The sequence below is a fragment of the Barbus barbus genome (assembly GCF_936440315.1).
Source record: "Barbus barbus genome assembly, chromosome: 1".
In the NCBI taxonomy this organism is placed as follows: Eukaryota; Metazoa; Chordata; class Actinopteri; order Cypriniformes; family Cyprinidae; genus Barbus; species Barbus barbus.
Genome location: NC_136729.1, coordinates 39,846,979 through 39,869,590, shown reverse-complemented (window position 1 = coordinate 39,869,590; position 22,612 = coordinate 39,846,979). Strand labels below are relative to the sequence as shown.

General features: G+C 37.8%; 3 protein-coding genes across 5 annotated transcripts in view; 1 reads left to right on the top strand and 2 right to left on the bottom strand.

Moving 5' to 3' along the window:
* LOC306847385 (A disintegrin and metalloproteinase with thrombospondin motifs 7-like) overlaps nucleotides 1–1,815 on the bottom strand; it is a 94,491-nt gene extending 92,676 nt beyond the window's left edge. Inside the window, exon 1 of the mRNA XM_079381311.1 lies at nucleotides 1,385–1,815. Within this exon, the coding sequence (XP_079237437.1) occupies nucleotides 1,385–1,514 (130 nt within the window). The 5' untranslated portion in view covers nucleotides 1,515–1,815. The remainder of the gene's footprint in view (nucleotides 1–1,384) is intronic.
* Nucleotides 1,816–3,224: 1,409 nt separating this feature from the next.
* On the top strand, nucleotides 3,225–4,409 carry LOC306870348 (relaxin-3 receptor 1-like; the record flags this gene model as incomplete). Its single annotated transcript, XM_079417572.1, has 1 exon — nucleotides 3,225–4,409. The coding sequence occupies one exon, from the start codon at nucleotides 3,225–3,227 to the stop codon at nucleotides 4,407–4,409; it is 1,185 nt and encodes a 394-aa protein (XP_079273698.1).
* Nucleotides 4,410–10,768: 6,359 nt separating this feature from the next.
* LOC306843757 (cadherin-related family member 5-like) lies at nucleotides 10,769–21,279 on the bottom strand. Of its 3 annotated transcripts, none has more exons than XM_079375410.1 (14): nucleotides 21,107–21,279; nucleotides 20,340–20,515; nucleotides 19,887–19,949; nucleotides 19,308–19,397; nucleotides 18,997–19,083; nucleotides 18,033–18,137; nucleotides 17,752–17,937; nucleotides 16,925–17,015; nucleotides 16,736–16,833; nucleotides 16,399–16,605; nucleotides 15,949–16,062; nucleotides 13,569–13,635; nucleotides 11,943–12,097; nucleotides 10,769–11,778 (listed from the first exon to the last, which is right to left on the bottom strand). In XM_079375410.1, exons 1-14 carry the CDS (start codon nucleotides 21,276–21,278, stop codon nucleotides 11,197–11,199), a joined length of 2,193 nt encoding a protein of 730 aa, XP_079231536.1. In that variant the 5' UTR covers nucleotide 21,279; the 3' UTR covers nucleotides 10,769–11,196. The 3 variants fall into 3 exon arrangements, with proteins under 3 accessions (XP_079231536.1, XP_079231537.1, XP_079231538.1); XM_079375411.1 differs by having other exon boundaries at nucleotides 10,772–11,684; nucleotides 11,918–12,097; nucleotides 21,107–21,222; XM_079375412.1 differs by lacking the exon at nucleotides 11,943–12,097 and having other exon boundaries at nucleotides 10,773–11,684.
* Between the last annotated feature and the right edge of the window lie 1,333 nt (nucleotides 21,280–22,612).

Genomic DNA, 22,612 nt, shown 5'->3' with positions numbered 1-22,612 from the left:
TCACTGATTTTTCAGGATTGTTTGACTATGACTGCAATTTTGCAGCCGGAACATTGTAACCTTTCTGCTCTTTATTTTGCACTTGCATAAGTTTTAATAAGCAAATCATTTAAATTCCTGTGACTTTCAAAGTAATTGAACTGTACATTGAATAATTCATGAAACAAATCCATGAATTATCATAATAACAGCAAGCTGAAGTCTGTCATTTTATTCAAACAACAGACCAGAATAATGCACTTACAGAAAGATTTATAGCAATTATGTGGTAGAGTAAAGACTAAAATAACTTCTCAGGTCTGAATTCTCCATATTCCAATATTTCCCTAGAGACTCTGTAGTAAAAACATTTGAACAGTCTTTGTTACATGACTTCAGCCCTGTTGCTTTGACCTACATGATTGTGGAAGCAGAGGGGCTTCCACGAGAGAGCAGCAATAGGAAAGAAATGGGATATGGAGTGGGGGATGTATACGCAATCAGGGCAAACATAAGTCAAAAGCACACAAAAGCCAAACGAAAGTGGTGTGATGCTGATATTTAGAAACAATTCACATTACAGTATCCTTTTACCTTACACTTTGATATAGTTATTCACAATAGCACTAAAATTACAATTAAAACAATTTATTAAATACAGTTCTGAAGTTGTATTGTTGTTTACTATTAACCAGTAGCTTCACACAGCAGCAATTGATACTGCAATGGTAACTGTGACCTAAAATTCTAATTTACATCCAACTAACCTATAATCAAGAAAGATGAATTCATAGTTTATAGAGTGCCAGTATAAAAAATTAAACAATATGTACCATGTGCCATCACAAATCATGGCCTAAATAAACAGTTCAAAAAGAAACCTCTGAACACTGGGTCAAATATTTCACTTCCACTATTTGCAGGTTGACAGTGTCAGAAGTAATATGATCTCTAGAAGTATGGGCACTTAAAAACTCTACAAGTGCATGCATGTCATGTAGCAGGGCTTTTTCCAGAACTACTTCACTTTTCTGAGCCATTTTTGCAGTGGTTTTAAGTGAATGTATGAAGTCCTCAAGGTAATAACCACAAGTTTATTTCATCACATTATAAGAGCATGTTTCACTCCACTTAACGTTTAACCCCAAAGTGTTACAATACGTTTTGTCTTAATGAACAGATTGTGCCGTTTTAAAATCAGAAGGCAAGCAAAATTCTCTTTATGAAATATTTTGCTTGCAATGTGTGTTTTCGCTACATCTCGTTAAAACAAAAACCACATTTTAAAAACAAATACTCTGTATACAAACACCATTGTGCGCACACGCGCATCTGACAAAGAAACAAAAAAATGCTAATAATCACAGCGTGGGACTATAATGAGACACAAGCTCACCCCACTCACCTGTGTCTTGATTATATCCGCTAGCTGTTGTGCCCTCGAACATGGACAGAAGCCCAGCTGTTATCACAAAGCAGAGAGAGAAACTCGCTGGTCCCAAAACTTTAATGCCGCAGTCCAGCTGAACCATCATGTCAAACTGCACAGAGGAGAAGACAGATCACTCCTGGTACATCTACAGTCCATTTAAATAGTGGTAGCTTGAAAAGTAACTTCTGCCTCAGCCTTATGCATCGGTAGTTTGGACCCATCACACAAAAGAAGGCTACTGCATTTATTAAGCCAGAGATCTGCGATGGTCATCAGTCCGAGACAAATCATGTAGCATGAAAAAGTCTGTGAATCCGGTGCATGGGCGATTTTGGGCTCCGTTAATTCATCTGGGACGGCTGCAGTTATGCCGCACACAGAAGAGCAGCGAACTGTGTTTCAGTAAAACTTTGTAAAAGTTCCGCCCTCTCGCTCTTCTAGTAGGAGGACCGTCTTTGTATTCAGTGTTTCAGACTGAACCCACTCCAGTCTTTTGTTTAGCGCTTTCTGTGTTTATACTCAAATGACTCCCATCTCATAATTTAACCGTTTAGGACACGTTCTTGAGTTTAATCTGTGCAGTTTTAATTTTTGGTATCTTTGGCTGTTGCGCCGCGTCTCGCGCTAAGAGCGTTTATTCATTACAGCTATCAACTCGATTTTCATTCTTTTCAGTTCCTTTTCATTTCGGGTAGCTATTTTTGAATGCAAGATGGCATGTTTTTGTATCCATGTTGATGCTATTAATAATAATGCCAATAATCACCAATTTCTATAATGCAATTCATTTTTTGATATTTGTCATAAGCCTATATCCTTTGACTATGATCGTTATTATAATCATTATAATTAGTTTATTTCCACTTGGGCATGGAAAATAAATATGCTCTACAGAAGAAAGTCATACAAATTTGGAGCAACATCCAAGTAAATGATGACAGAATTTTCATTTTTGGGCGAATTATCCCTTTAACACCTACTAAGTAGCCTAATTGTCCACCTATCCCACCATCTTCCACTCTACCTGACATCCTTCCATAGATTAAAAGGCTGAAAACTGAAAATCTGACAACGCTAACCATTTTTTTTTGAAGGGAGTTACAAACTGATCTGCTGATATATTTGTGTCCATCAAGTGCCCCCTCTGGTGGGCACAACAGTAATGAAACATTTCGTATCAATTTGCGAAGTCATTCCCATCTCTTGCATTGTAAATTGCAGAAGCTTAAGATGATATATGATAAGATGATAAACGATAAGGCTTTATTGACTCTAAGAGTAGTATGAGCTATCAACAGGAACTAAAAAAGCAAACCTTAACATAACATAAAATCCATGAACATAATGTTGAATTATAGTAGCATTAAATGTTAAACCATTTGATATTGCATTTAAATAACTATGACTAATAAATGTAACATAAGCTACTATAGGAAGTGTAGATATGGGCTACATGCAACTTCTGAAATAGTACTCTAGCCTAATTTGCGTTACCCGTTACTCTAAATTGGTGTCCGTTTATTTTTGTTCATTGAATGATTAAGTAAGAGGTCTATTTTGGAATCCTGTATTATTTGGTGATCTTCCCTCAAATCTGCATGACATGACATGACGTCAAGAGTACGGCTGTAAGTCAGTCAGCGGTGTTATCCAGTGCGCGCACTTTCCAGGCGGGCGCACCCCGCGCGCTTCTGCATAAAACGCTGGCTGCCAGGTGCACTGCGTGCTCAAAACACGACGCTTACACCTATGGGAACCCATTGCCATCTAAAACCGTGTATGTTCTGCCTGAAACAATGTCAGACTAACTGATATGCGATCAGCAGACACCCTTGTCCATCAGGCACCTGTTGGAGAGTTTCCTTCAGAAACAATGGGTGACATTCTCAACCAAAGCGGATGGGGAACTTTGAACAGAAGTTTAACTGATCAACACAAGTTCAGCAGTCTGGAAGACATCGATGTGACCGCTGACGGCAGCCTCGTCCTGCGGATTATCATCTCGGTAGTTTATTCCGCGGTGTGCGCCGTGGGTTTGGTCGGAAACCTTTTGGTGTTTTTCCTTATGAAGATAAGACAAGGTCGAAAGAAATCCATCATTAATTTCTTTGTCATCAATTTAGCTGTCACCGACTTTCAGTTTGTGTTAACCTTGCCTTTCTGGGCTGTGGATACGGCGTTGGATTTCAGCTGGCCGTTTGGTAACGCCATGTGCAAGATCATTTTATCAGTCACTGTGATGAACATGTACGCCAGCGTCTTTTTCCTCACCGCAATGAGCATTACGCGCTACTGGTCTGTCGCATCTGCTTTAAAGATCCCTTCTCGAAAGAAGTCCGTGTCTGTGAAATGGGTCTGTGTTGTATTGTGGATCTTGGCGACTGTGGCAACAGCTCCAACTTCAATTTTCTCCACCGTGACAGTAGTGGCAGGTGAAAAACTCTGTCTCCTCAAGTTCCCAGATGGCCAGGATTGGCTCGCTCTGTATCACCTTCAGAAAATAGTCATTGCATTTATCTTGCCCATGTTCATTCTTTCAGTGTGTTATCTGTTACTGCTCAGGTTTATCCGAAAGAGGGGCATTAATACGCGTCAAAGAAGACGATCGAAAGTAGCAAAGTCTGTAACGGTGGTGGTCCTCTCTTTTTTCATTTGCTGGATGCCAAACCATGCGATCACCCTCTGGGGCGTGCTGGTGAAATTGAACGCGGTGCACTGGGACAAAACATACTACATGGTGCATGCTTATGTTTTCCCCGTGACTGTTTGTCTTGCTCATACTAATAGTTGTTTAAACCCAGTTTTATATTGTCTAATGCGACGGGAGTTTAGGAAAATGTTACATAGTTTATTTTGGCGCATCTCCTCGCCTGTTATTTCGAAGGCTGGAAAACTACATGGCAGCAATCAAAACCTGGATGACGCACACACTGGAATTCATTTAAACGTGATTGACGCACAACGCTCCCAACAATCCAGACAACCCACCTTATACTGACAACATTCATAGGACTTCAGACAGATTCTGTCAACTAATTAACCAGTGGACTTATTTTTTTATTTTTTTCCTGATAAACCAAAGGGTTACTGTGGTTTGAGAACGATAACGAGAACGACGAATGACTGTAGATGTTGTTTGTGAACAGTTTTAAAGGTGTTTTATTTGTTGGCCCTTATACATGTCCAAGTTAGACCTAATGGTCAAAAAAAGAAAAGGAAAAAAAAAAAATATATATATATATATATATACATGTTTTCTTCTTTGTCACTTTTTCCCCCGGTTTCACAAACAAGGCTTAAGCCTAGTCCTAGACTAAAATGAAAATCTGAGCTGTTTCAGCTGAAAGAAACTTGCACTGACTGATGTTAAAACAAATCAGTGCCTTTGTTTTGTCTTTAGATGCACACCAGTAATGTTTTTTCTAAGGCACGTTTATAAAATTACTTAAATGTCCTAATTGAACAATGGCCTAATCCTGGCTTAGTCTAAACCCTGTCTGTGAAACCGGGCCTTTGTGTGATAGTGAATTCACAATATGTAAATTTGAAATAAAAAAATACACTGCAATGTAAAGATATTCTGAGCACTGAATCAGTGCTTGCAAAACTGTATTTATACTGTACATGACTTACAGTATAGTAATTTATTGATATGAATTTATTTCAGCATAATTCTTAAAGGGAATTATTTCATCATTTACTCAGCCTCATATCATTTAGAACATAAGACTTTCTTCTGCAGAACAAAAAAAGATATTTAAAAAAAATTGTCACTAACATCCATCTTCATCAGGAGACAGAATGGGGTAAGATGTGTATTTTTTTTTTCCACTGTAAGAAAAAAAGATCTGTACAAAAATGCAAAAGGAACTGGTAGATTTCAGGATGTTATCCGTAAAGTTACAGACATTTACTTTAACCCTAAAACACATCACAATGCAATGCACAATTTATATTAAAACAGTACAAAGTATGATATTTTTTGGACCTTTTAGTGCATCGAGAATATAACATTTTCTAACAGTACAAATGACAAAAATAAGAAAGAAAAAGAACTGCATTGAAATATACTTATTAAGTTAAATACCTGTATATGTTAAATATATCAAGTTAAGTAAACTTAAATACATGGCTGCACTAGTTTATAGATTATGTATTTGTAATGGGCAGATGGTTTTATAACTTGTATTGCAATCAGAGTATGCATTTAACCAGTTGATTGATTTCCTGCATGTGAATCAAATCCATGACCTTGATGTTACTGATGTTTGAACATTTGCAGAGATATCAGTGTAAAAAACTCTTCAAATGATCTTCTCTGTTGATAATCGCACATACAAATTCAACCATTAGCAATATTCTGCTATTTGGTCACTAAGAGAATTCTTTGCTGCAGCTATCAGTAGCATTGCCAATTGGTTTCCTGATACGTCAGATATAGTCATCTATGCATTTGCCATCCGAAACCTTTTATGGTTGGAATTTGGATATAATGGGCAAATTCGAGATGAAAGTGAACATCGATATGCCAAGATAAACAACAGATTATCTTAATATTGCTGTTAATAAATTGCAAATAAGTGTACATTTTATAATGAAATGTTTTAAAATATGCTTTATATTTGAGTGTATGTATTCCCTCTCTGCTCGTAACTTTATAAAACTTGCCATCAGAGCTGGGTAGATTACTTACATATTGTAGTCCATTACTGATTACAGATTACATGATGAAAACTGTACTGTTGTTAGTAACTGTCAGTCCTTGTCTTGTGTTTCCCCTCCTCTCGTGTCCCAATTTGGCCTTCCTCGTTCCTGTGTTCTTTAGTTAATTAGTAGTTCATGTGTCCCCAGCCCTGCATGTGATTGCCCCACACCTGTTTCGGTTTGTCCGTGTTGATTTCCAGTGGTTATATGCCCAGTGTTTCCCAGCCCAGCTGTGTCCGGTCTTAACGTCATTAAGACCCCAAGCTCCTCGTCTCATTGTGTGCGTGTGCGTGTGTGCGCCCGCGCCTCCCGAGAGGGAACGTGACAGAAGACCGGACAAAGTAAGCGCCGCTTTTCCACCCCCGCCTTTTTTTCCACCCCCGCCTTTTTTTCCGTTTTTGAAGAAGTTTTGGTTTGTTCCTGTTTTTCCCCCTCCACGGCGATGGAGTTCGCCGCCCGCCTCCGCGCCCTGATACTCCGCGAGCTGCCCTTCGTGGAGTAGGCAGAGGAGTTCTGCGGGCTCGCGAGGAGTTCGGAGCTCCATGACGCGGCAATTCTCCACCTGTTCCGGCTCGGAGCCGGTTTCCACTCCCCCATCGACCTCGGGAGACATCCGGGCCCGAGCCGGAGCCAGCCCGCCGTCGTCCGTCGTCCCGAGTTCCCGCTGGTTCCGTCCAGCCCAGCTCGTCAAGAGCGCCCCCAAGTGTCTGCGCTTCAAGAGCGTCCCCAAGTGTCTGCGCCCCGCACGTGCCCTCCTGCGTCTCCGCTGGTTCCATCCAGCCCCGCGCTGCAAGAGCGCCCGACAGAGTCCGCTCCTCTGTGGCTCCCAGTGGGGAGATTCCCCAAGAAAATTTGGGGGGGGGGTTAAGAGGGTCACAGCCTGTGTGGCCGGGCCAAGGGCCAAGGCTACAGAACCCCTCGGGTCCGAAAAAATAGGGCCGTGGCCTCCCGAGTCCCCTGACCCGCCCTGGCCTCCAGGGCGGTACCCGTTCCGGGAGCCATGGCGGGTCCGGGGACTCGGGCGGCCAGGGCGGGTCAGGGGACTCGGGCGGCCAGGGCGGGTCAGGGGGCTCGGGAGGCCAGGGCGGGTCAGGGGGCTCGGGAGGCCAGGGCGGGTCAGGGGGCTCCAGAGCGCCCACCCCCCCCTCCCCATTGGATGGTGTTAGGCGTGAGGACACACCTTCCGGAGGGGGGCGTAATGTCAATCCTTGTCTTGTGTTTCCCCTCCTCTCGTGTCCCAATTTGGCCTTCCTCGTTCCTGTGTTCTTTAGTTAATTAGTAGTTCATGTGTCCCCAGCCCTGCATGTGATTGCCCCACACCTGTTTCGGTTTGTCCGTGTTGATTTCCAGTGGTTATATGCCCAGCCCCTGTGTCCGGTCTTAACGTCATTGATGTTCGTCTCTCCCCAAGCTTCTCGTCTCATTGTGTGTGTGTTCAATAAAAGGGTTTATTGATACCTCCACGTCTCCGCGCTCCTTGTCTCCCGAGAGGGAACGTGACAGTAACATACTCTAGGTTACTCGTTTTAGGTAATATATTCTGACTACTTTTACTATTAGATTACTTTTTACCTAACTTGATTTAAACTTACCATTAAACACGCTATACGTGTACGTGTGTGTGTGTGTGTATATATATATATATATATATATATATATATATATAGCAAATCAAAGGGAAGTAAAATATGTTCCTTTTTTTTTTTACATCAACAGCATTAAACGTTACATTACACCAGGATTTCCCAACTGGGCTTAATGTAAGAACTGCAGTGGGTATGTGAGTGGATAAAAACAAAAACAACAACAAAAAATAAATAATCAATGACATCCTAGAAATGTAAAATAAAATGTATTTAAACACTTTAACACTATAAATTGAAGTATTTCATTAGTTTACCTCTGTCAATGTGACCGTTAAGCAGCATTGAAATGTGAACACACAAATGTGATGTTAAATGATTGAAATATGAACTTCCCCAGATATTTGAAATACATTTTTTAGGTCAATGAGGATTGGCTGACAAAACATTTAGCAATCTCTGCATTATGTGAACAAATAAAAATAAATGCGAACACAGCAATGACGTTACATGCCCAAAGTTTTGCAGGTTTTAAATATTTTTGTCTAGACTTTCAGAATCGACCATTTCTGAAGGTCGCTACATATGAAGACAAAGTGTTTCACAGATATACATCAGCAGTGTTTATAAACTAGCATAATTATGTTTCATACATGGTCTAATTGCTTGAGAGGTGTTCTCCACCCCCCCCCCCCCCTCCCCAATTCAGAAGCATAGATTATTTACATTGGCCATTCTATATTGTGAATATAGTCAGAAAACAAAATGGTATGACACACAGTAGGATTTAAAGGAAAATTTAGAGAAAAAAAAAAAAAAAGAATCAATAAATTATAATTAATTTACTGCCATAGTGTGAATAATATGTAATCATGTAATCCATGTAGACACATTGTGCAAGTGCATAAATGAAATATACAGCTGAATGTGCCAAAGCTTTCTTTACTGAAATAAAGACAAGACAGAGGTGATTGTTTTGGCAACACAGAAGAAACATAAAAGGTAAATGCACCTTGGTTAAGTCAAGAATCTTGATATCATTCTGGAATCTGATCTTAGCTTCAGGAGTCACGTAACAGCAAAAACTAAAAATCAGTCTATATACCATCTGAAAAACATAGCACAAATTAGATCCTTTGTGTCCAAACAAGACCCAGATACGCTTTTTCATGCATTCATCACCAGCAGGGTAGATTAATAATGGACTTCTTACTGGCCGTCCCAAAAATACTATTAGACAGTTTGAGCTCATAGAAAATACTACCATAATGACCTAAGGCCAAAATACCTTCAACCTAGGCTATGCTGGTAGAACAAATATAGCTCTCAGATGGCTAAGATCAGATCACACGCATCCTCGAGTAGACCAGCGCGTCTAATACACACTTAGGCGTGATACCGGGTTGAAATGTCACAAAACTGCATTATGTGCAAATTGTAATGTATATCTGGTAATTTTACAAACATTCACATATGCAAAAAAATGTATACTATAAACTGCAAACAAGTGGTGCTAAGAAAAATTTAATTTTGCAAGTGAAGTGTCTGCTGTCTTAGACTTCTTATTGCTTCATGACTTCTTAATTCTGTGGTCTCTAACTATTTTAAAATAACTAGTAGCCTATGTATGGCTCATTGGCAAAAGGATATAACTTTGAACCACCGAGGTTTAATATATAGTTAGTTCTTTCTTTAAGTTAATGCATTTCACAGATTTGCATGTTGACTTGTAAAATGTTATTTTCTTATTCTTATCAGTTTTTAAGCACAAATAACTACTAATAGCTTGACAATTAGGCAGGCCTTTTGTTGGTGAGCAAGCAGAAAGGCACAAGATCACTCTCACAAATTTTCTATTTACTGGCTGGTTAAATGACCTTCCCAGCACTACCCAGACAAATCTAAATGTGCATCTTTTTCAAATGCTTTATGCTTTCACCGTTTCTTTTTTTTACAGTCTATGGTTCTAGCCTGTAATCCTTTAAACAGTGTCTGAAACTTATTAGCACTTCTCATGTCATTACCACTTTAGGATGAAGTGCTTTGTTGTATCTGTTACTTGTCACTTTGGATAAAAGCATCTATTAAATGAATAAATGTAAATATATATGAATTTAGAGCACTTTGATACATCAGTATATCTTTTTAACTTTGTAACGTTCTTTAAACATTCCTCAAAAGCCTAATGTATCATATTTTATACTCACATATTAACATGATTTAAAAAAAAAAGGATAATCAACTAAACCTAAGTTGCTTCAGTATAGTAAGTTAATATTAAAATATTACTAATACTATAAAAGTTATTCTTACAATTTCTTTATGGACCATGACCTAAAGTTGGACATTGATACAATCACACTAAAAGGCCTTTTTACTAACTATCAGAGGGCAGAAGGAATAGGTGATTGTGTACAACAGGTTTTTTTTTAATCATGCAAATGTAATCATGTTGATAATTGAATACGCTTTATATGGATAATGACTCTCATTTTGTTGTCACTCACTATTTTAAGAATTCAAAAAGCCAACCAACACATAACTAGTGAGCATACTGAGAAAACATCACATTAGAAAGGCCTAGCCTGCCTAACTATTTTCAGAGGAGCGTTGGCATGAGACAGTCAGGACTCATGCCAATGGAGCCCTCAAGTGGTGGGTACTGGTTTGTATGAAAGACAGCTGCCTGTAGCCTAGAAGGTTGGTTCAAAATGTAAGCACTTAGGCAACTGTTCTATTCTAGACCCAAACACCTTCATTGTAAGTGTAGCTGAAGCATTTTTTGGTTTCTCAGGGTTTGAATCTTAGTCTGACATTTCTCATATGAAAAATTGTCTTACCTATCAGTGAAGAGTCTTATGTTGGTATTATACAACAAAGGTAAAAATGTCCAGAAAGGGACAACATAATGATGCAACCAGTCCTTTTGCATAACAATCCAGAGATAACATACTCCATAATCAAAAAGCCTTTTGTGAAATTTGCTCCTGCAGATAAAGGCTATAAATATAGCTTTGTTTTTTATATATATATATATATATATATTTAATCAGACACCACATCAAGTCTTGATGCTACTTTCAAATTTACTTTATTCTAGATGTTTTTCACATAATTTACATAATTATACAAAATGCTCTATTTCACAATGTATTATCCATATAGACACAGCTGACGTTAAATAAAGCAGCAAGTCAACATTAAATTCTAAGTATTGTTTTCTGAAATTATTGACACATTACATCAACACATGTTTGCATATTAGTTTAGCATGCATAACACACAATGGAAAAATGCATATCATAATGGACTCATCATTTAACACCATTATGAATAAATGTGTCAGTATTTTGTCATTAATAATGTCTGAACGGAACCCGGTTTTATTTTCACAAATATAAATTATTTCAGCCAAACTGAACTTGAGAAAAAAAAAATGAATTCAGTCTCTGATGAGCAAAGAGCTCTAGTTTTACTGGGCAGGAGCTTCTGATATCCTCACTGATCTCTTCTTTCTGTGTTCAGTCCTTCTCTACTATCAGAATTTGCCGTTTCCTTGTTACTTAAGTCCTGTATATTCAGCATTGTCAACTCCCCCAGTTCCATCTCACTGTCTTCCGGTGGAGAGGACGCAAAATCCCCCTCGACTTTCTCCATGTCCTCTTCTGGCTTAAGCCCTATAGTGTCAGGGATGATCTCCACCTCGATATCTGAAGAATCCTCGCTCTCCTTGAACCAAACGCTCTTGTATCTGTCATCCTTCCTCCTCTCTTTAGCCAGAATGGATTTTACTTTATGCTTATTCGCCTTTCCTCTGGTTTGGATGGCAGGACTGTGGTGTGAATGGTTGGTATGCGTCTGGAGTCCACAGGAGCTGCAGTGCCTCTGTCTCTCACGAGGGATCACTCGCACCATCGCTGCTTGAACTGCATCCAGTCTCCTTTCTCTCAGTTCAGCTCGCCTGGATCTGGATCTCCCTGTGTCCCCTTCATTCAAGAAACCATCATTGGTGAACTGCATGCTATCTCTTGGACTTGGCCTGTTAGGGGGCTGAGTAAACTTCAAGCATGGCCCTAAACACTGAATGAGGGCAGAGGGTTATTCTCACAATTTCATGAGCAGTATTTTACCTGCTGTAGTACATGATTACGGTGTTCTTATGGAACTTTCTCTTAAGCGTAATTTCTATTACAAAGTGGACACTCAGAGCTGGACTCACTGAGCTTTGATGAGAAGATGCTGACCTCAGACTTGAATGCATCAGGATTCCCCTTCTTGACACGGGATATCAGATAGCCAATCACAATGAGGCAGAGCACCAGTAACGCAGCCATTACAAAGCCCAGCAAAGCCATGTCTCCTGCACGGTACCCCTCATCGGGCGACTGGACCCCCACTACTGATATGGCAGGTGTAAATAGAAAAATTAGACAGGCAACAAGCTGAAAAAAGTATTAGAAACTTAAGGGATTAGTTTGCTTCCAGAATAAAAATTTCCTGATAATTTACTCACTCCCATATCATCCAAGATGCTTGTGTCTTTCTTTCTTCCTTCAGTCGAAACGAAATTAAGGTTTCTCAGGAAAACATTCCAGGATTTTTCCCTTATAGTGGACTTTAATGGGACTCAACGGGTTGAAGGTCCAAATTGCAGTTTCAATGCAGCTTCAAGGGACTCTACACGATCCTAGCCGAGGAATAAGGGTTTTAAGAGCATTAGACTTTCTTTTCATGATCGCTTTGTAAACACTGGATCGGTACTTCCGCCTACATCACCCGTGACTTTTCCAACATGTCTACGTAATGTGTGAAGTCGAGCTAGTGCTAGATGAGCATTTGTGGTTAAAAAGTATATAATTTTTTATTTATTTATAATTTTTTTAGAAAATGACAGATCATTTCGCTAGATAACACCTTCATTCTTCGGCTGGGATCGTGTAGAGCCTTTTGAAGCTGCATTGAAGCTGCAGTTTGGATCTTCAACCCATTGGCCCCCATTAAAGTCCACTATATCGAGAAAAGGCCTGGAATGTTTTCCTCAAGAACATTAATTTCTTTTCGACTGAGGAAATAAAGAAATTAACATCTTGGATGACATGGGGGTGAGTAAATTATCAGGAAATGTTTATTCTGAAAGTGAACTAATCCTTTAACACTTAAACAAGGTGTGTTTAATCAAAGACTATAGAATTACAAAGACAGTTCACTCCTATTGCTTATGAATGGGAGAAACTGCAGCGTGCAAAATGGCGGGCTAGTCTCGCCTTCTAAATGAAAGAGCCATTCGTTGATTGGTTAAGTCATTGCGTCACTTCAGCAGCTGTTAGAAGCTCTGGTTCCCATAGAAACCTGAGGCTGGACCAATCAAGCCTGTTTACCAATCAAGCACGTTGGAACTATGCATGCGCATTGGCTGGTCTAGCCTGAAAAATAAGCTTTTTAAACTCTATTTGAGCACAAGAAACAACATTCATGGGGCAGTTCATTTCAGATTTTGTTGCTGATTTGAAATATGTAATTTAATCGCGAGTTCAGCGAGCAGTTTTTGAGATTTCAGGATTCACCCAATCTTTTAGATAGGTCTTGTTTGAGCTGCCCGGAGGCCTTGCAAATATGGCGGTCGTGTGAACGGACTTTCCTTGAAAGGGACTTTGGTTTAATTAACCAAACTGCTCCTGAAAGGCCACCTTCCAGCAAAGTTTAGCTCTAGCCCCAGCTAAACACACCTGAACCAGCTCATCAAGGTCTTCAGGATCAATAGAAACCTCCAGGACAGTGTGCTGGAGCTGGTTGGAGCTAAACTCTCCAGAAACAAAATTGGACACTCCAGGGTTAAACTTTATAGGAAACGTTTTTGTAGTATAACTTACATGGTACTACAATCACAGAGAGAGTAGTAGTTCCTGCCTCACCGGTAGACACATCCACTGCCCGAAGCTGGTGACAAAAAAAATAAAAAATTTCAGTCACACTTTACGTTAAGTGGCATTAGTTACAATGCATTTAACCATGTCATACAATATTCTTATCGAGGGGTGAGAACCAGAAGGGCGTAAGTGACATTTCACCAACTTTACAGGAGAGCCAAAAAAGATTTTTAGCATAGTTTGATGTACTTTTGCCAGTAGAAAGAGCTCATTAAGAGCTTTCATTTGATGTATAAATCTGCATTTCACCAAAAATGTCACTTACGCCCTTCTGGTTCTCACCCCTCGTTATGTACATATACAGACGTGGTCAGAATTGTTGGTACCCTTGGTAAATATGACCAAAAAAGGCTATGAAAATAAACCTGCATTATTAATCCTTTTGATCTTTTATTTTTTTTAAATCACAAAAATCTAACCTTTCACTGAACTAAATGGGGGAAAATCTCATCATGAAATAAATGTTTTTCTCAAATACACGTTGGACACAATTCATATTTACAATTTTGAGCACTCCAGGGTGATTATGAACATGAAATTATCCAGCCAAGTCCAAATTCCCTTAATCATCCATCACACCAAAGAATATATTTCTTATGTGCAGCAAAAGATAATTGAGCTTCACAAATTAGTGAAGTGGCTTTAAGAAAAGAGCTAGAGCAGTGAAAATTACCATTTCCACCATCAGGGCAATAATTAAGAATTTCCAATCAAAATGTTACAAAATTGCCTGGAAGAGGATGTGTGTCTGTATCGTCCTAATGCACGGTGAGGAGGAGAGTTTGAGTGGCTAAAGACTCTCCAGGGACCACAGCTGGAGAATTGCAGAAAATAGTTGTGTCTCGGGGTCAGAAAACCTTTAAAAAACTGTCAAAAAGCACCTACATCACCACAGGTTGTTTGGGAGGGTTTCAAGAAAAAATTATCCTAGCTCATCCAAAAACAAAGTCCAGCATATTCAGTTATCAGACACGACTGGGACTTCAAATGGGACTGGCTTCTATGGTCAGATGAAACTAGAAAATGAGCTTTTTAGGAGCAAACACTCTAGATGAGTTTGGTGAACACAGGGATAAAAAGTACCCCATGTGTACAATGAAATATACTGCTGTATGTTTGATGTTGTGGGCCTATATTTCTGCTGGAGGTCCTGGACATCTTGTTTAGATACATGGCATCATGGATTCTATCAAATACCAACAGATAAAAATCAATAAGAGACTGACTCTGTTAGAAATCTTATAATGGGCCATGTTTAGATCTTCCAACCGGACAATAATCCAAACACAAACCTAAAAAACAACACAAAAATGGGTCACTGAGCACAAAAATAAAGCTTCTGCTATGGCCATTCCAGTCCTCTGATTTGAACCCTATATAAAATGAGTGAGGTGAACTGAAGAGAAGCACCACCAACATGGTGCTGGGAATCTAAAGGATCTGGAGAGATTCTGGATGAAGGAATGGTCTCTGATCTCTTGTCAGGTGTTCTCTAACCTCATCAGGCATTATAGGAGAAAATGTAGAGCTGTTAAACTGGCAAATGGAGGTTTCAAAAAGTATTGAATAAAAGGGTGCCGTTAATTGTGGCTAACGTGTATTTGAGAAAAACATTTATTTCATAATGATATTTCTCCCCATTCTTATTCTCCAATGAAAGGTTAGATTTTTGTGAATTTTTTAAATAAAAGATCAAAAGGATTAACAATGCAGATTAATTTTCACAGCCTTCTCTGATCATATTTACCAAGGGTACCAACAATTCTGACTACGTCTGTATGTTTGTGCATTTGAAGTACTTGAATTAACATTTGTAGTTATACTGTTACTTGCTGGTTCTTTGTAATTATTTGTGAAATTTATTATACAATTTCTGAGTGATAATTGTTTTTTAAGTGTAACAAGATGGAGAATATAGACCAGTATTTCAAAAACCAGATGTGGCAGGATAAAATAAGTAATAAAAGCTTTGGTAAATTCTGTGGCTGCAATGAACAATAGGATTGTTTGACAATAGTTTATCATACTGGGTAGTTCTGCCTTCACTCAAATCTCATATTTCCATAATCCCTATTACATCTTTATATTAAATATCTAATATATGATATGTGTGTCCTATTGTGCAGTACGTTTTTTGTTGTTGTTGTTGTTGGACAAATTACTTGCTGGAAACTTGCTCAAAACCAATGCTGTGTCTGGTTAGGACACAATCATAATTGAAGACCATGACCATGTAAAATAGACAGATTTCATGTGCAAACAACTATTATCAACTATGATGTGGTTAAAATATTCTCAGAATAGATACAACATATTTACTTGCCTGCACAGCAAAGGAATCAGTCCGAACGGCTTTCTTCAGAAGTATGAACCCATCTGTTGTGATATTAACATAGCTGCTATACTGCACTTCATATCTTGTGTCAGGATTGATTCCCTGAAAAATAAAGGGAGAAACTGGCAATCTCTTATTGATCCTTAATCAATCTCAATCACATTTCTCTCAAACAAATATTATCCCCAAATCTAACAATAAACTAGCTTTAAAATCAGAGGGGAGTGATAAATTGGTATGAATGTTGCTTAAGCCCCAACCCCAATCCTAACATCAAGCCTAAAAATAAAAACCTTTCCAAAAGGATGTTACTCTAGGGTCGCATGGGTAAATCACAATGTGTAAATTACAAATACAATGTCTGCATATACTGTCATTTAAAAGTAAATCAATAACTGATGGTATTAAATGAAGTTTTAACTTCACTTGCAAACTTACACTTGCAAAATCTTCATCCCTTGCTCTGACTCTGATGGGTCTGTTGGATGTCCTGTCCCTTAGCACCATGGTTTCAGGTCCTGAAGTACTGTAAACATACCCTTCATATCGGTCCTTCTCAAACCTTGGAGCATTTCTGCTCTTTTTCATTACATCAATAGTGACTGAAGTGGTGGCAAACTGATCTCTATTTAATACCTGGGAAGCCTGGGAAGGACAGATAAAGGAAGGTCGCAATTATCAAAACTAAGCAGTGAAAATTGTACAACCAGATATCATGAGGATGCATATGTCACAAAACTTCTCAAAGTCTTCATAATATGCAAAAGAAACTCACCAAAACTAAGAGTGATATTGGGCCAGCTATATCTGCTGGTTTCAGCATGGATATGTTTCCAGATTTCTCATCAATCTGAAATATGTTGTCGTCATTTCCTAGGCAATTACAGAAATGATTGTGCAGTTCACGTTGAACATTGAGTGTGTATGAGCAACAGTTATGTGAGGGAAAATGCTCAACAAATACCTCGAACAATTTTGTAGCTTATCTCTTCATTTCTGCTTTTATCTCCATCTCTGGCATACACTGGACCTGGCTGCAATTGCAAGGCTCCATCCTGGAAATATCAATTTAGTATGTATAATTTAAAAACACACCATTGCATTTATTAAAAGAATAGTTCACCACAAAATTAAAATTTTCTCAGACACCTCAGGGCATCCAAGACCTAAATGAATTTGTTTGTTCATGGGGACAGATTTGGAAATATTTAAGCATTATGTCACTTGCTGCCAATGGAATGGGTGCAGTGAATGGGTGCCGTCAGAACAAGAGTTCAAACAGCTGATAAAAAACATCACAATGACTTCAGCCCGTCATTTAATGTATTGTGAAGCAAAAAAGCTGCCTGTTTATAAAAAAACAAATCCGTCATTAGAGTGTTTTAACTTTAAACTGTCACTTACAGTATGGCCATATTATAAGTCCTATGCATATTTCTCTCCTGATTCAGACTGGATTTTAACTGGAGAAAGCAATAGTATGGATGGAGGACTCATATTTTAGCCTGCAGCAATGACAAAAATGTTGTGATAGATTTATGATAAACGTAGCTTTTCACTTCATAAGATGTTAATTGATGAACTGGAGTTCGTTGATTATTTTGTGATGTTTTTATCAGCTCTTTCTGATCCACTGGTTAGCAAGTGATGTACTGCTAAATTTCTTCTAATCTGTCCTGACAAAGAAACAAAATCATCTGCATCTTGGATGGCCTAAGAGTAAGCAAATATTCAGCAAATTTAAATTTTGGTGTGAACTAATTCCATGGTCATAATATGAATGAAATGTACCTGTTTCTCTGTTAGATTCACCCTGCCCTTGTAGCCCAGGCTCAGGCAGAGTTTGGCATTGCCACTGCTTACCCTTGTACATGGTTGAAACCAGGGAGGACGGTTATCAATGTCTATAATATTGACGATTATGGTTGCTGAAGCTGTGAAAGAGCGTTCACCCAGTTGTGATGGTTGTGGAGTGTCCTGTAAGAGTCAAGAATTGTTTGTGTTATATTTCAGATCAGGAGAGAATTTCCGAAATTATCACATTCAAATGAAACGGTCCAATTTTTACATACCTGCACATACAAGATCAGTTTCACCTGTTGGATGACATCGTAATCTAAAATCTTGTTCACAAGGATGCTCGGTATATACATGGTCTCAAGTCTGAAGTATCTATTCTGTAAAGAAATGTTTGCATTAAAGGAATAGTTCAAGCAAATATGCAAACATTGTCGTTTACTCATACTGTTTCAAACCAATAGCTCTAAATTCTCACAGTTTATTTGATTTCAGTTGTTGTTTTTTAAAATCCATTCACTTAAAACTTTGATGCTTCAAAAAGTTAAAATAGATTTTATCCATATGAATATGATAAGGTTTAATCCAAGACTTCTGATGAGACAAGGTTGCAAGCATGCTTGTTTGAGCGTGCATTCATCATATTTGATGTGTTCTATGTGTGTTGATTAATGTTTATATGTGAATAAAAGCCTAAATTATTCACCTTATATGTTCATCATAAAAAGGGATTGTGTCTATTCAAAAGACATGGACTAAACCATTAAATTCATATGGATTATGTTTACTTTGTCATTATGACCTTTTTAAAGCATTTACTCAAGCTGAAGTTTTGGATAAATAGCTTTCAATGCAAGTACAGGAACCTCTCAGATTTCATTAAAAATATTTTAATTTGTCGAAGATGAACAAAGTATAATGGATTTGGAACAGCATGAGGGTAAGAAACTGCTGACTGAATTTTCATTTGTGGGTGAACTATTAATTTTCAGTCAGATCTTCACACAAAGCTCCCCCCTTTTAGAGTTTTGAAGCCTCTGGCCCCTGGTAGTTTAATTACATGAAAAAGAGCAGCGTGAACTTTCTGCTCATCTTCTCTTGTTGTGGTCTACAGAACAAGCTCATATGGGTTTGGAATAAAATGAGGATGAGAGAATGATGACTGACTTATTTTGGGGTAAACAATTCCTGAAAATTTTTTTTGATCTTCTTATTAGAAAAAAGGAATTGATTACTTACCACAGTTGGTTCCATAGAATAATACAGAACCTCAGAATCATCATCTATTGCTTCAATCAGGGCAATGCTTCTATTAACTGGTGTAAGCTGTGCAATACACACAAAATGCAACATTAGAATGGCATTAGAATGGACTAGAATGGCAGCATCCTCACTTTGACAGTAGATTTAAAAAATGATGATCAAGTTGTCCCACTTCAGTTACTATGTATATAATTGTAATTTTGCCAAGAAGAACGTGTACCTGGATCAACAATTATTTAAAATATGTCCTGCTAATGGACAAATGTTGAATAACAATATGCTCTCACCTCATTTATGTCAAGTGTATACTCGCTCTTGTCAAATGACGGAGGGTTGTCATTGATATTCACAACACGAACAATCACAGTCAGAATGATCTGTAGATAAAATGTACAAATGAATATGCAATACCATTATATCATATGGCATCTCCAAACAAATGATACATTCTTGAGCTTATCTCACACCAGTCTACACTTTTCTGAGCCATTCTTGCAATTACATTTAATCAGATGGTTTCAGATTTAATAAGATGGAATTTTAGTGAATATATGAGGTCCCTTTCCCTCAAGTTCACTCAGGTGTCCTAATGCAGCAACCACAGATGTAGTTCATCATTGAAAACCAAGTGGTGAATTATTTTTTTTTTTACATATATTGATTGATTGTCTTCATTCAGTGCAGTATTACATTATTTTGTCAACCTTTAAAATGTATTTTTGTGAAATGCTTTGCTTAAAAATTGTGTTTGTGCTATCTTTCATTCAAATTACATATGGTTCATATTTTATCTAATACTAAGACTTTTTTTTGCTTCGCATTCGTCTGCATGAATCCATAATTGTAATTGCAGTTGAGTAACTTACACTTCTGTAGCCAGTTTTATTACATCGGATCTGGACAGTTAGTTCTTCAGGGCCTGAAAGTGTCTGGAAAACAGTTTAATATCAGCTGAAGTTAGGATTAAACTTTTCTGATCTTTCGTTGTGAATTTTCATGAGTAGTCCAGTGTTAAATCAAATCAAGTTAAACCAAAGTCATATCAGTTTAAGATGGTCAAGCTGGTATTTGGAAAATGGTAGCTGGTTTGTTGCTGGTCCAGTTTGGTCTACCACCATGTTTAAACTAGGTCCAATGTCTGGTAGTGTGCCTGATTAACTAATTCAACTTGAATCAGATATTGACTATGAATGACCAGCTACAAAACATGTAAACAACTACCATCTGAGGCTGGTTTTAGCTAGATTTTCTAACAGTGTCATCATAGTCTTGTTACTCAAATTGGCACAAGACACTGGAAAGTCATGAAATAAACATACTTCAAAGTCCAGGCCTTTCTTTGCTATCAGTTCTGAACCTCTCAGATCGAAGGCATTCCCAGGATTCTCTGTGAGATTCAGCGTTACATCCTTTGTTGTTGTGTTAATATGGACGACGACTGTGTCAACTGTGTTATTCTCTTTAATTGTTACAGGCTCCGAGGGGACGGTACAAACTGCAGAGAGAAAACAATTATTACCATTTTCGTACCATTATTACCGTTTTGTCATATAATACAAATATTTTTGTAGAAATTCATATTTTACAGTTAATACATTAATACGATATCTTTGTCTGTGTTTGTAAATGTGTATGCACAGATGATACTCAATTTTAGCATGTCAATTTAGCTTTCTGATTCTAATATGTTAATGTTTTAAAATAAATTCAATTGACTATTTTAATTTGCACTTACTTACTCTAGAATTGTGTGAACATCAATATTTTAAAGTCCTATTGCTGTTTATCGAAATTGTACTAAGCAGTTTTTATAGCACATTAAAGTTTTTGAGGGGCAGTTCATTTTCTGTGATGACACAATATTTGTAGGAAAGCATTATGAACAATATTACTGTGACAAATTTTGAAGCTCTACATTCCGGCCGTCTGTAGACAATGAACAGACATGGCGTCTTTTTATTTCCACTGACTGGGCTGAAATTACTTACATCGTAAAAAATACAGAGAGACTTACACGTCGTACCGACACAATAGTGTTGTTGACAATAGTTTAGCAAATCTAAAAACTGAAACAAGAATTACTTACTTTTCTCTGCAAAGCAGATTTTGTGAAGGAATAATGCAAATAAAAAGCCAAAGATGGTAGTTATGGATTTACGCTTAAATAGCATGTCCATTTCCCAGTTTCTGATGCACACAAATAAGTATGGAGGACTATGAGACCGTGGCACCAGCTGGTACTTCTTCACATAAAGCATTGACTGTGCTGACCGATGAGTGGGAGTTGACTCCAGTCGCAATGTTTGTGACTTCATCTTACGGTCATATATTGCCTAAAGAGCTTGCCAGCAGTGGACTGCTCCCTCCCACCCAAATACTTGCATCTGTTTTTCAGGGGTCATTTTGTATTAGTGGAAGCACTGCGGGATGGGAGGCTTTGAGAAATCTGATAATGTGAAATATGCTAAAATTACTTTGTCAGTCTAACCAGATGAATAAATGAAAACTTTATGCAGCACTGGATTCATTAAAAGTGAAATTACAAAATAAATGTGGTGAGAAATAAAAAAAAGTTATATTATAACAATAATTAGTTAATCTGTCACTACTTAGGAATCCTTGATCAGTGTTTTAGTTGTTTTATACTAATAATGAGATACCAAATATATATTTAGACACAGATACTGTATTTCAGCTGTTCTCCAAATTTAGAATAATAATAAAGTTATGAAAACTACAGTATATAAAAAAAAATCTTGGGATCTATATCCAATATTGAAGGAGTTTAGACACAATTCATATTTGTCTATGCATTTCAAGTATATATGATAAGCATTATTTTCAAAAGTTATTATTTATTAACAATGATTCTTATTATTATCAAAGTTGAAAACTGGTTAGTGTAAGATACTTCAAAACTTCATAAAAAAAGAGACAAGAATGAATGAATGAATTATCTTATTCCAAACTTTGGACTGGAAATCTAGATCATATTTTATATGTATAGGAGACAACTACCATAGATCAGCACTCTTATTAATTTTCTGCATTACACATTCAAATGTTTTTATTTCATATTCTATGATGTGTGAAAGTACTGGCTTCTCAAGACTTATGTAATAATGTGTGCCACTGATCAGCTCTGACCAAGTCAGAGCACAAGAACACACCCTCTTTATGCAGTGTGCTATTTATTTTAGCATATTTGTTGATAGTTCTTAATTAATTTCCTTCAAAATATTTTCCTCCCTCCCAGCCAATCAGAGCTCTTCTCCGCCACATGCGACCGTGACATCAGCTGGTATAAAACATGTTTGCAGAAGCCCCTCTTCCACCCCCACTGCTTCTCTGTGTGGGAACAACGGGAACACAGTGTCACATGAAGCAGACACATTGTGCAGGCATGTAGATGTGTGCTGCTGTCATGGATTCATGGAACAGGCCTTGAACAGCTGAGCTGTGGGCTGCATTGTTTTGTAAGGTTTTTGAAAGAAATACAGGCCAATGTAATGTTTCTTTCAAAACAATTCCACCCTCTTTCTACTTTATAAAAGACACGGTTACTGATATATAAAAATAACAAATATTTCAA